Below are 13,782 nucleotides of genomic sequence, written 5' to 3'. Positions count from 1 at the left end.
ATATCAAGGTCAGCTTGTTCCAAGGTACAAAATCTAGAAATCTACAACCTTAGCCCAACAGCCCCAACTTAATAAAACTACATATTATTAATATATAAACTAATCGTGTAGGAAAAGTATTTGGTATGAAATGTCTCAAAAAAAAAAAAATGCAAATATAAAACTACATTCTGTGTCTGCCTAGGTCAATTCGTTAAATAAATAAGTTTGTTTAAGCAATATATTAATAGAAAAATGCATGATGCGGAAGGGAAGAGTGTGTGTGTGTGTCTCTATACATACATGCATATGCTACTCTTGTACTAGGTTTTTGCAGAGAATGTCAATAACGGCAGCTGTCGAACACAACAAGAGAGGTCAACATCCAACTGAAATGATTCTGTTCCAACCCTCTGGGTACAATTTGTAAATTATCACACAAATTTTCATACTTGAATTACAACCTCAGATATAATGTTCGTCTTGTCTCTAAGTACCAATTTTTTTCCACAATAGACCAAGTCACGTTGATATGATCTCCCTACTATAGTCTTGATGACTTCTGCAACCATATTAGCAATTTCAATCTTTTCTGGAAGACCATTTCAAGCATAAAATTCCGCACTGTTATTCCTGAGATCATTATTTTGTTTCTCAACACTACAGTAATCATATATATATGCTAGTTGTGTTGGAAATATTCTGTATCTGTGCTACGCAATCAAAATCCAGTCATGTCTTATTCTACAGCTAAAACAGTCCAAAGACTTGCGATCTTGTTTCCTCTGCTCATCATCTACTTGCTATTCAATCTCTCCTACGCAGTTGAAGCTGAAGATGAGAAAAAAATCACTAACATTGGAGCAATCATTGATGTTAATTCCCGTATCGGGAAAGAACAGAAAGCTGCTATGGAAATTGCAGCTGAAAACTTCAACAACCAGTCAGACACTCATGAGCTAATCCTTCATTTTCGAGATTCTGGCCGCGACCCTTTTCTTGCTGCTTATGCTGGTATAGTTAACATACATGCTTCATGAACATGATAGTTATCACCATGCAAGTAAGTGCATAGTTTAATTTCTACTGATGGATTTCTTTAATTTTATTGCAGCTAAACATTTGATAAGGGAACAAAAGGTACAAGTGGTAATTGGCATGGAAACTTGGCAGGAAGCAGTTACAGTAGCTGATGTGGTCAAAAACCTATCTGATCAAATTCCGGTCATTTCCTTTGCAGCACCCACCATATCCCCGCCACTAATACAACGGCGTTGGCCTTCCTTGATACGAATGGCTACCGATGGTGCTGCTCAGATGAAATGCATTGGAGATATAGTTAATGCATACAACTGGAAAAGGGTTGTTGTAATATATGAAGATGATGGTTATGGTGGTGGTGTGGGGAGGCTAGCTCTTTTATCTGAGACTCTAAGAAATGTTGGTTCTACAATTGAGCTTCGTATAGTTCTCCCACGACTTTCTGAGCCTGATACAAATTGGGATGAAATAAAGAAGCAGCTGTTGGAGCTTTCCAATGTAAACTCTCGGGCATTTATAGTTCTTCAGTCATCTTTACCAACAGTAACTGGTCTATTCAAAGTGGCTAGGAAGATGGGATTTGTAGGAAATGATTCAGCTTGGATAATCACAGAGAGTATTGCTAGTTTGCTTGACCCTCATGGCAACTACGATATGGAAGGAACTCTGGGAATCAAGACCTACTACGCCAATGAGTCTAGTTCTTATGCTGAATTCCAGAAGGAATTCCAAGCTAAGTATGCAGAAGAAAATAACTCCAAGCCAGGAATTTATGCTCTTCGAGCATATGATACTATTAATGCCATTTCACAGGCCATAGAAGGAATCCCTAATAACACCACTAGTACTAGCCTTCAGGGTATGATAACTAGATCGTTGAGCAATTACAACGGTTTAAGTGGGAAAATGCAACTAAAAGGAGGTGAGGTACCGCTGGATTCTCCGAGATTCAGGATCATAAATATTGTGGGTGGGAATACAGATAACGAATTAAACTTTTGGACACCAGGGTTTGGATTTTCAGAAGACACATACAGAAGAAGTGATGATGTTGGCAATGTAACTTGGCCCGGGAAGCTAAGACTACCTGCCTCCAAAGGCTGGGCAATGCCCACTGATGAGAAGCCAATGAAAATTTTGCTCCCAACTTACCACACAAACTTTGTAAGGCGTATCTCCGGGGAGAACTCAAATGAGATGGGAAAAAGGGGTTTATGCTCAGGAAAGAAGCCCGGAGAGAACTCAAATGAGATGGGAACAGAGGGTACATGCTCATATCTTCCTTTCTATGATGGTTTGAGTATTGATCTTTTCTGCTGCGTGCTAGAAAATTTGGGTTATCGCTTGCCACATGAAGTACATGAATTTAACGACAACAATGGCACTTACAATGATATGATAAAACTAGTGTATAACAAGGTAACAACTTTATCTGTATATAATTTTCTTTTAAGTTCTATGTGGTACGGCATGCATACATGTTGAATAATATGAAATCCATTAAGTAAAAGCAAGCTATGAGTCTAGTTCATATTACAGAAGTGCTATGAGACTATGAGTAATAGTGTAATTTAGGATAAGCATTCCCACCTTCACTTCTTTTAAATATATAGTCTTGTTTCACAAATACTCTGGAATCTAGCTTGTTTTGTTTCTTTGCTGCAATATTTGATTTGATTTCTGATAAAGATTTTTTGTTTGTCATGTTAATCATCAAATAAAGACTTATGATGCTGTGATTGGCGATATGACTGTACTTGCATCGCGAATTGACAAAGTGGATTTCACTCAACCATATCTGGAGTCTGGTTTGTCATTGATAGTACCAGATGAATCTAATGAGTCAACATGGCTGTTTATGAAACCTTTCACATGGCAGATGTGGGTGGCTAGTTGTGCCATCTTAATCTACACTATGTTAATAATATGGTTCCTGGAGGGTCCTTCCAGTCCAGAATTTGATGGTCCATTGATGAATCAGATCGCCACAGCAACTTGGTTCTCCTTCTCATCTCTGTTCTTTGCTCACAGTAAGCTAACAGTTTCAGACATTAGTACATTGCCTAACTATGAAAACATTATGGCAGGCCAGGTGAAAACTGTTAGCTAACTAATGTGACCTTTGGTTTTATTTTACTGCAGGAGAGAAAATCTATAGCAATTTGACACGAGTAGTTTTCATAGTGTGGCTGTTTGTTGTATTCATCCTAAACTCAAGCTACACTGCTAATCTGTCTTCGATGCTTACAATTCAACGACTGAGCCCGAATGTAACAGACATTGAAATGTTAAGGACAACCAACTCATTAGTTGGTTGTGATAACGATTCATTTGTAAGGGATTACCTGGAGAATGTTCTTCAATTAAAAAACATCGAGACAGTAGAGAGCAACTTAACACCCAATACCTTCAGCAACAACACGAGATTCAGCAACAACACGAGATTATCTGCTGTATTTCTTGAACTCCCATATGCAGAAGTTTTCATGAACAATTACACTGAGGGATTTAGCAACACCAAAGCCACCTACAGTTTTGGAGGCTTTAGCTTTGTAAGTAGTGTCCAAATTTTTCATGTGCTACTCTTTTCTATACATGGGATACTGGAACTAACTAATAATATTTCTTCTCACTTTCACCATGCAGGCATTTCAGAAAGGTTCTCCAATAGCGAGGAATTTCTCTAAGGTCATCCTAGATCTATTGGAGAATGGAACAATGAGAGAACTTCAAGATCACTGGTTGAATCCGAGCAAATGTCCAACCAATACAACTTCCGATATGCCAGAAAGCTTGACCATCGAGAGCTTTTGGGGCATCTTTGTAATATCCGGTGCGACTTCCACCCTCTGTCTTCTATCTTCTGCCATCTTGAAAAAGTTTGGACACCAAGAAGCATCCGGAACACGCCCTGAAGATTCCGTACAAGTGCTCTAAGTTTCTTAATGATTGATTATATTACTTGGGAACATGCCAGATTTGGCCATGTGACTATGTCAGCAGGACCTTTATTTATTGCTTCACTCTCAGGCAATATATATGTATGAGATTCTTGTAATTAATGCATACTAGAAAGTATGTCCGCACTTTGCTGCGGGGTTTACAATTGTTAAAATACAGCGTAAAGTTGCAAAAATGATTGTCCTCATTCATCAAAATATATAGCTGTGACAGGACCATGAAAGGGTGATTGGATTTCACGTACTGAACCTTCATCGATCAGAATGTTGTTCCGCAAAATATATAGCCTGCTTTATCTTTATTTATTTTAATCTCCATAACACACCCAATCCTTGATCGATAAGTTTTTCTTCAGTGGTTGGATCTCCAGTACTTTAACCGGCCGCATCTCAATTTCTCCTCATTGCCTGTCAAGAAGATGAACAATTAGTTAACACGAACAGATTTATGGAAGTGGTGATTATTGGTCAGGGCAGGAATACCATTTTAGAAAAGAAGGGAGGTTTCAATTTAGTGCAGTTTCATAGTTTTGAAGATATGTCGAGGTTAATTGGCATCCTCCACTTCTTGGTTGGGTAAAGATTAATACTGATGGTGCTTGGCGTAGCTCTTCTGGGCATGCGGGCTATGGTGGCATCTTTAGAGATTTCAGAGGTGGTATTATGGGTGCTTTTTGCTCTAATCTTCTTATTCCAAGTTCTGTGGCAGCGGAGATTATGGCTGTCATCAAGGCTATTGAGCTAGCTCGGGTCCGGGACTGGAAATTTATTTGGTTAGAAGTGGACTCGGCTCTTATCCTTTCATACCTTCATTCTCCTCACTTGGTACCTTGGCAGCTAAGAATTGAGTGGCATAATTGTTTGCATCGTATCTCTCAGATGCAATTTCGCTGTTCACACATCTATCGTGAGGGAAACCAAGCTGCAGATGCTCTTGCTAACATGGGTCTTTCTTCTACGGGTTTAACCTGGTGGGACATACCCCCAGATCTTATTCGTTCTCATTGTCGGAAAGACTCCTTGGGGTTGCCTAATTTTCGTGTTCGTTAGTTACGCTTTTTCTTGTACTTAGCATTTGTTTTCTCTTCCTTTGGTTTTCTTTGGAGGAGTTTTTGGCTTTAGGCTGTTTTCTTTGGAGGAGGTTTGGTTTTATGTCCCCTCCTCCCTTTGTTCCTTTCTTTTCTTTTAATCGTAATAATCTTCATTGAAAAAAAAAAAAAAGATATGAAAAGCAACTTTTTTTAGTCACCAAAAGTCTAGTCAATGCAGTAATGCTGCCTCCACAGAAAACAGAAAATAATTCGAACTTTGCCATCTGTTTTATATATGAATTTGAATACCTAATAAACTTATCTAATTACCTACAGAGATATAGAGTTATAATAAAGCAAAGTGAAACTTCTCATAAGCTTGAGTTTCGCCCTGTATTGTGTATGAACTTGTATCTATATCATTTACATACTCAGGATCAAGGGCGTAGCTAGCCTAGGGCGAGAAGGGTCAATTGACCCTTCTCAATTTTTAGAAAATCCTTAATTAGTGTTAATGATCTATGAATCTTAATGGAATGAAATAAAATTGACCCTTCTCAATTTTTGAAAAATCCTTAATTAGTCTCAATTTTTAAAATTCAATACAAATTTATCTTAATTAGTTTTAATTATCCTTGAACTTTAATGGAATGAAATAATATTTTACACTATTAATACACTGCATATATCTAATTAATACGAATCTTTTCAAGGTTTTCTTACCCTATTGATCGATATATGCTCATATGCGCATATTTACGATTCTTTATTAATATGCTAAATTGAAGTAACACATAAGTTTTTCTATATTTATCATTCATCTTAAATCCCAAAATTTATTCAACATGATTTAAGAATCTTTCAATTTCAGCATTAGTACAAGAAATATTACACCTAAATTTTCTTAATTATACTAATATATTCATTTATATAATTTGTTAGTTAATAAAATTTGACCCTCCTAAGAGAAATTTTTAGCTACACCACTGCTCAGGATGTATATGCTTAACTGAAAATAGTATTTAAATCTTGATGGCTTAATCACTTGAAATACAATGAACATGAGAAGAAAAAAGTAGGATACCCTCAAGAACAGATTTGAATGCCGTTGGACCAGTTGCACTAATGCACATAACAAATCCAAAGGAATGAAAACTCGGCCCACTCTGTCATAAACCAAGAAATTCTTGTAATTCCACTGAAATTGAAAAAGAAAAAAGATCATACACATTACGGTAGGTGAACCAATACTCCAAATGATACCTGAACTTTAAAACGTATCAATGTGATACCTGGACTTTAAAACGTATCAATTAAAATTTCACTGGAAGATCAATTCTGAGTCAAAAATCGTTGGCCTCCAAACTCACTGTTGTGTTCTGCAGTTTCTGCTGTGCCCTGTTTCTGACCTCTGTCACTTGGAACACTATATCTGAAGTTAGGAAGGTTTAAATCAAAAACTGTTTCTCCTGTATATAGAGGACATGTGAAGACACATCTCTGAAAAAATTTTAGCTCCAAATTGCTTGGGATGTAGAAGGTGTAGCTTCCCAAATTCACTGTACAGAAGCTGTTTCTGTTTTGACCTTCAGGCATTGACCACTAAATAATTGAAGTTTTAGAGACTCAGAATGGCTCAATTTTTGGCACAAGATATCAGAGACATAGTAGAATATCTCCAGAAAATTTCAGCTCCATCTAACATGTCAATTGAAAAATATAGTCACCCAAATTCAACTGAAATTTCTGAACAGAAACTGCCCACTGCTATATTCATGCTTTCTTCACACTTCCAACTCCGAACACCTCCCATCCTCCCAAAAATGACTCAAAAGCTTTATTCACAACAAGAAATAAACTACGAAAGAAGGAAATACTACCGATGATGTGCTAGGGTTGCCTCCCTAGCGAGTGCTTTGTTTAAGGACTTCATTGCCGGTCCATAAAACGTGAACTTTGTCAAGGTGGATATTTCTCAAGTGCGACCACCCTATTGTTAGGGGCTAAGGGACTCCTTGACATGTCATAGAGGCAAGACCAAGAGCTATCCATGAAGATTCCAAAGGGTGACCAAAGGTGTAGCTTCTTAATCTTCCTCCTCTTCTCTATTTTTCTTCTAGAAGCCAACCTTGCATTCTCCTTCTCAAGTGATGTAGAAATAATGCTCTTAGGAACAATAGGTGGTAGAAACTCTTGATAGTGATGGGAAATAGTGAGTGCAAGTGCTCCACTTCCTTTCCAATCCATCACCTCATTGTAGAAACATTGACCACTTAATGATGGATTGAGAGGTAAAAGTACCTTAAGCTCAATATTCTCATTAAGAACATAAGTGCTCAATGTTCTACTCTCTACCTTGGGAAGCTCATGATGGATCTCCTTGGATGTGGGAGGAGAGAAAACCCTTGTCTCTTCAACTTCTTTATCATTGCAATGCATTAAAGGACTCTCTTCCTCCTTGGGAATATCGGCCTCAACAATTAAGGGATCATAGTGTAAGTCTTCAAGCTCCACATCCTCCCCACTAAACAAGCTATCCTCTTCTTCGGAATCATCTTCATATTTCTCTTCTTCATTGTGAAGATTAGATTTCCAATATTGCACCGGTTCCTCCGAAGTGTAGTCTCTCAACCCACTTGCTTCAAAATTTCCATAACCAAGCACACTTTCTTGTACATGAACATCACTCTCTCGATCTTGAAGAGGCAACTCTTGCTCATGATGCTCAAAATATACTCTTTCTCTTGAATTGGGCTCCACTTGATCAAAGAAATTAAGAATCTTGCTCATGACAAATGGTGAATGGTGGCTCTTGCTCAAGACTAGGCTCAAGTTGCTCATTGGAATATGAAGTCATTTCTTGAGAAGCTTGCAATTGAGCATTGAAGGCTTCCAATTTAGCATGCAATCGAGCTTGGGAGGCTGGCAATTGAGCATTGGAGGCTTCCAATTGAGCTAGTTGTTCTTCAAGTGATGGCTTCCTAGGCTCAAAAGCTTGCTCTTGTGGATATGCCTTGGGTACAAATGGCTCTTGATACATGCCCATCTTGTACTCATACTCTTGCATAAAATCCGGGTACTCAAATCTCAAAGAGCATTCAAAAGGTGAGTGCCACGGAGAGTTACACAAGGCACAAGCTTGGTTGTAACAAGGCATAGGACTCTTGGCATATGTATTCCATTCTTGATAGCCTTCACCATTATAACATATATGGACTCCCAAGAGTGAGATTAGAAACCAACAATTAAAAACAAAATAGAAAACTAAGCACGCAAAACATAACAACTAATAAAAATAATAATTTTTTTTTTTTTAATAACAAAGAAACAAAAATATGCCAAAGTGACCTAGAACCGATTTACCAAGGGATTAAGGCTATTAAACCCTAATCCCCGGCAACGGCGCCATTGACTTGATACACATTTACGCAAGCGTACGTATCATTGTCAAGATAGGAAAATATTATGCCCAAAGTTATCGTACCACGGGGATTAGTGGCTAACCCACAATCCTTGGGTAATCGGAAATAAAGACACTTAGCAAACAAAAGAAAAAGAAAAAGAAAATAAATAAAAATGCTACTATAAGGCACCAAGCCTTAGCAATGCTCGGCTTTGGTTTGCACCGAAGCCTAATCAAAACTAAGACCTAGTGATGACTATTTACAATGAAGTAGAAAATGTCACCGAAAATATAATTTGCATTTCTAATAACTAAAGTGCAAGAATTTAAATGGAGACTCTAATTAACAACTAAATTAAATAAAGGAAATAAAAGTAAGAAATTGAGATAGATATGAGATTGGTAGTTAGGGATGATTCCTAACCCTAATTCAATGCTCTAGATGCTAATTTGATTTACGTGCAATTTATTAAAGATGGTAGAAGCCATACCCAAGGCTTTTCAAGGCTCAAGGGCCGAAATTCCCTTTCATGGTATTCCTACTCCGGTTCAAGGGCCGTAGGAACTCACTTGACATGAATTAGAGCCGGTTCAAGGGTCACTAATTCACATAAAGAGGCCTAGAGTTCGAGGAATTAGGCAACCAAGCTCACCATAATTGCGATCAAGCTAATCATGTAGTGAACCATGCTTGTACTTCCCACGAATATTAAAGTGGGGTTCTAGCTCTAAAATCTAAGGATGTCATCCCCTAAATTTTAATCTAGACTTATTAAAACACATACCCAAGAGTTGACAATTCCTAAGCATGCATTCTAATCAATTATCACAAAACACAAGCATCCAATAATTAACAAATTTCATATATAAATTAAATTAAGCATCCATTACATCAAATTTGGGCTAGGGCACACAACCCTAACCCCCAACAAAGAAATTACTCACTACCCATAATTAAATTAACATCAACAAACATCAATAAAGAGGAAGAGGTGAAAAGAAGTGAGAAGTAACAAGAACAAGTCACAATTGCTATGAAGCAATTATGACAAGCCTTGATTTATAGCTCCCCACAGTCACATTACAGACTCTGAGGACTGTCAAAATGATACCTGAACTTTAAAACGTATTAATGTGATACCTGGACTTATAATTTGTTGTCAACGTTGTACCTACGTCAAGTTTCTGTCACGGCTCTGTCAATTTTGACCACGTGTGACGCACGTGAGGCTGAAAATGAGGGCAAAAAAGACATTTTCACTCCATCAAATTCTAAATGAATAAATTCAAAATTGAAAATAAAAGAAGAATAAATTATTATATTGAAAATAAAAGTTAAATAACAAAATCCCCCCTCCTCCGCCCCCACAGCTTCAGAGTCCTCCTCCTCCGCCGCCGCCGTCACTTCAGTAACAACAGCAGCAGAAGCATCAGCAACTGGCGCCGTCTCTCGTTCTCTCCTCTGACGCCCCTATATACACCATTGATCGGAAACTCAGACCCTGCCAGCCCCTACTCTCAGATCACAGCTCCAATCCCACCCAGCCATCCCTCTCTGTCGTTTCCAAACACCAGCCCCAATTCAATTTCAAAGAACCAAAAAGAATGAGAAAAGCAAAGTTTTTCCCTTGTTCGATTCACTTCTAAAACATAGAACCAAGTCCAACTTGTTTCTGCAAAATCATTCAACCCATTTCAAGTCCTCTCGATAATGTGTGGAGGTGCTATTATTTCCGATTTTATCCCGCCGACTCGATCCCGGCGAGTCACCGCCGACTTGAGAGCATGAGGATTGAACGCAGAGAAGCCATGCAAGTGTAAATTGGGTTTTGAATTTGTGATCAGAAGTGGTGGTGGTGTTCTGCTGATGGGTTTGAAGCCCACAGTTTATGTTTGGTTTCTGCTGCTATCAGTCTCTCCCCTTCTTTCGGTTTCATCATATTTTAATTTTGATCTCCCCTCGACTTTCTCACGACCCCCGTCTCCTCCTCCTCTCTTACCAACTTCATCCTTGATCTATTCGCTATCCACCATGCCTCCATATCCCTAGTACTTATCTTTTTCAAACCATTCAATTTCTTTTCTCAGCAATACATAGAGCAATTTTCAAAGATTATAAATTTTCACAATTTCGATTTTTTTTTTAATACTTTGGATTACGGATTTCTTTCTCTGTTCTTAGGATATCAAATCCCATCTGGGTCTTGTTCGAATCGATTCATATTCTTGCAAACTTTGTTTTTTGGATTTGTGGGTTTTGTCTCAAAACATGGCAGCGAAGCTGGGAATGCTCCATTATGTATTGGACCATGTGTATGGCGCATTCATACACAGAACCAAGATTAGCCCTCAGTTTTCTTCAAGAGGGTGGGGTGGTAAACAGAGGGCGAGGCAATGTCATGAACAGTACCCGTTGGTTCAATCAGTTGGGCGAGTCAGTTTCCAGCTTGACTCAGTTAACCACCATTTTAGAATGGGGAAGGAGAGAAGAAGAACTAGTCGATGATGAATGAGAAGGAAGAAGAAATTCTTTTTAGGATTAAATTCAGTTTAGTCCCTCAAACTTTAGGTCAAACATATCAGTTTGGTCCCTCATCTTTTTTTTTAATCAAACTCATCCCTGATCTCTCAAATTGCATCAATCTCGTCCAAAATTTGAATTTGGCTCGAAAGATGACGTCATGTGCTGAGTTGGAGCCGACACAGGGACCCACTTTTCAGATTTTAGAAGGGAAAAATGGACATTTCCAAATTAATCTAATTTCTAATTTTTTTCTCTAATTTTCTCTCTCTCTCTCTCTCTCTCTCTCTCTCTCTCTCTCTCTCTCTCTCTCTCTCTCTCTCTCTCTCTCTCTCTCTCTCTCTCGGGTTCACACCTCACAGGCCTCCATCACACCCCAAACCCCCTCTCTTCGGTGAAATTTTGCCGTTACTCGCGGCGGAGTTTTAGAACCGCTCCTCCGAGACTCTCCGACCGACCATTCCCAGCCGGACGACTTCGCCGGAATGGAATCTCTGTTCCCGAGAGCTCCTCCTCTCGGGGGCCCAGGACCTCAGCGACCCCACCACACCGGATCTCCGCCTCCTCATCTAACGCCTCGACGCCCACTCCCTCATAATCATGTTCAAAATCCAATCCTACCTCCTCTCTCACCGCCACGACTTCGCCGACCTCTTCTCCCTCTACAACGACGCCGTTTCCCGCTCCCGTAAAATCTCCGACGATGTCGTTCAGCTTCTTGCCTCCTCACTCTCCGACCGCCCGGTGATCGGCCAGATTACGAAGCAGATGAGCGCCGCCACGAAGGAGGCGAGGGAGAAGCGGGAGCTGGTGAGGGCAATTCTGGAAATGAGCAAAAAATTAAAGGCTGCTAGAGAGGCGGTGAGGAATGGGCGGCTGAGATTTGCGGCTGAGCAAGTGAGGGAGATGAAGAAGGCTCTTAGGGTTTCCGATCGGGTTGATGAGAGTGAGCCTGTTGTTTATAGCTTGTTGAGGAAGGAGTGGTCAGACTGCTTTGATGAAGGTAAAATCAGGCTTTTTTACTGGTAGTTTCAGTGGAAATGTGACTGTTCTAGTGGTGATTTTTTATTTGAGCTTGTTGTTGCGGTTTTTTTTTTTAGAGGAATTCGGTTTCGATTTGTAGATTCAAGAGGTGCCGATGAGGTTCATAGACAATGCGGTGCGTTTCGAACGCGAATGAAAATGTTTAATAGTAGAACATGCAATTGTGTGGGAAAAATGGGTTCAGCTCAGTGTATCATATACTCACTATTTAGAAAATTCATTACTGAATGTTCTCAGATTTTGCATCGTGATCGTAGCAATGGGGAAAGCTTATGTTAGTTTATCAATTTGATTAGTTTATCAATGGGGAAAGCTTCTGTTATTTCTGGGGAAAGTACTAGAGGACTCTATTAAATGGTGTGCTGACATATTTCTTCTTGATTTCAGATCGAAAGAATGGACAGGGAGACTATCTATCCAAGGTTTCGTGGTCGTCGATCTAGAGAGGAAGAAGAGAGAGAGAGAGAGAGAGAGAGAGAGAGAGAGAAGAAACTAGAGAAAATTAGAGAAAAAAATTAGAAATTAGATTAATTTGGAAATGTCCATTTTTCCCTTCTAAAATCTGAAAAGTGGGTCCCTGTGTCGGCTCCAACTCAGCACATGACGTCATCTTTCGAGCCAAATTTAAATTTTGGACGAGATTGATGCAATTTGAGAGATCAGGGATGAGTTTGATTAAAAAAAAAAATGAGGGACCAAACTGATGTTTGACCTAAAGTTTGAGGGACTAAACTGAATTTAATCATTCTTTTTAATTCTTCCAAATATTTCTCTTTCCTTCTTAATTATAGAATTAAGTTAATTATTTATTCATATTAAATCATGGTTAAGATAAAAAAACAATTTGCATTTCAAAAAAAAAAAGCAAGTTGAGGGCATATTGGTCATTTAGCTCTCATTTTCGATCTCACGTGCGTCACACATGGTCAACTTAACAGCGCCGTGACGGAAAGTTAACTTAGGTACTATGTTGACAACAAATTATAAGTCCAGGTATCATATTGATACGTTTGAAAGTCCAGGTATTATTTTGACAGTCCTCAAAGTCTCCAGACAATGTCTATACATTTTTCCCTTTGGATAATTCACAAAAAAGCAAGGCACTGGTAAGAAGCAGTCGACTGCCAACACATACATAAAAGTATAAAACGCAAACCTGGGATACGGAAACACAGTTTTTTTTAAGACCAACACATGCAGAGTTTAAGTAATCTTTCTAGCTCCTTTGTTCATGTTCTTACACTTGTTCGGTTTACATAGAAGAAGCAAAAGCATCTCAAAGATTTCAGATCTTCCAACTTTAGAAAATAACGAAGCCAACTGACATAATCTTAAACTGAGCCACACTCCACCAAAAAAAAAAATCTGAAAATATAGCAAAGGAATTCCAAAAAACTAACATAACCCAACACGTAAACTATACCAAAGTTTCTATTAGCTTGAAATTACATTTGGAAACCGCAGATTGAAATTGGAAATGCTTCACAACAGTACACCTCAATAATAGATAGGAAAAAAAAATTTACCTTCACAATTACATGGAGAAGAGCAGCCCACACCTCTCTCTCTCTCTCCCTCCCTCTCCCTCTCCCTGTGCAAATCCAACACACAAACCACTCCTCCCTATACAGATAGACCAAGCCACCAAGGGACGGAAAACAAACCTAGAACTCTTCCTCTCTCCTCATTCTGCAGATGAAATGCAAACGTTGTCTTTCCAGCCCGAAAACGCTAGAAATTAAAACGGTCATGGTCGGATGCAAGAGCGAGAGAAAGGACAAAAGTTTAGGCTGCTTTTGCCGG

The 13,782-nt window shown here is 38.9% G+C and overlaps 2 protein-coding genes and 1 long non-coding RNA gene across 3 annotated transcripts; 2 read left to right on the top strand and 1 right to left on the bottom strand.

The window, feature by feature from the left end:
* The first annotated feature begins 454 nt into the window (after window positions 1-454).
* Window positions 455-3,957, top strand: LOC133729530 (glutamate receptor 2.7-like). The gene is made up of 5 exons (XM_062157065.1): window positions 455-993; window positions 1,094-2,439; window positions 2,744-3,050; window positions 3,163-3,572; window positions 3,667-3,957. The coding sequence occupies exons 1-5, from the start codon at window positions 714-716 to the stop codon at window positions 3,955-3,957; spliced, it is 2,634 nt and encodes an 877-aa protein (XP_062013049.1). The 5' UTR covers window positions 455-713.
* A 287-nt stretch (window positions 3,958-4,244) lies between these two features.
* On the bottom strand, window positions 4,245-13,782 carry LOC133729531 (uncharacterized). The gene is made up of 3 exons (XR_009856414.1): window positions 13,506-13,782; window positions 6,096-6,177; window positions 4,245-4,388 (listed from the first exon to the last, which is right to left on the bottom strand). It is a non-coding gene; the product is annotated as an uncharacterized LOC133729531 (long non-coding RNA).
* On the top strand, window positions 11,536-12,440 carry LOC133734380 (centromere/kinetochore protein zw10 homolog). Its single transcript, XM_062162019.1, has 2 exons — window positions 11,536-11,938; window positions 12,367-12,440. Exons 1-2 carry the CDS (start codon window positions 11,536-11,538, stop codon window positions 12,420-12,422), a joined length of 459 nt encoding a protein of 152 aa, XP_062018003.1. The 3' UTR covers window positions 12,423-12,440.

The sequence above is a fragment of the Rosa rugosa genome, chromosome 2, assembly GCF_958449725.1.
Source record: "Rosa rugosa chromosome 2, drRosRugo1.1, whole genome shotgun sequence".
In the NCBI taxonomy this organism is placed as follows: domain Eukaryota; kingdom Viridiplantae; phylum Streptophyta; class Magnoliopsida; order Rosales; family Rosaceae; genus Rosa; species Rosa rugosa.
This window is presented reverse-complemented; position numbering and strand designations above follow the sequence as displayed.

Bases quoted from the DNA above. Each gene is read 5' to 3' on its own strand.
- LOC133729530 (XM_062157065.1), top strand. From the start codon at position 714: ATGTCTTATTCTACAGCTAAAACAGTCCAAAGACTTGCGATCTTGTTT. The intron at 2,440-2,743 runs GTAACAACTTTA...CATCAAATAAAG, and splicing joins TAAAACTAGTGTATAACAAG to ACTTATGATGCTGTGATTGG. The intron at 3,573-3,666 runs GTAAGTAGTGTC...TTCACCATGCAG, and splicing joins GTTTTGGAGGCTTTAGCTTT to GCATTTCAGAAAGGTTCTCC.
- LOC133734380 (XM_062162019.1), top strand. From the start codon at position 11,536: ATGTTCAAAATCCAATCCTACCTCCTCTCTCACCGCCACGACTTCGCC. The intron at 11,939-12,366 runs GTAAAATCAGGC...TCTTGATTTCAG, and splicing joins GTCAGACTGCTTTGATGAAG to ATCGAAAGAATGGACAGGGA.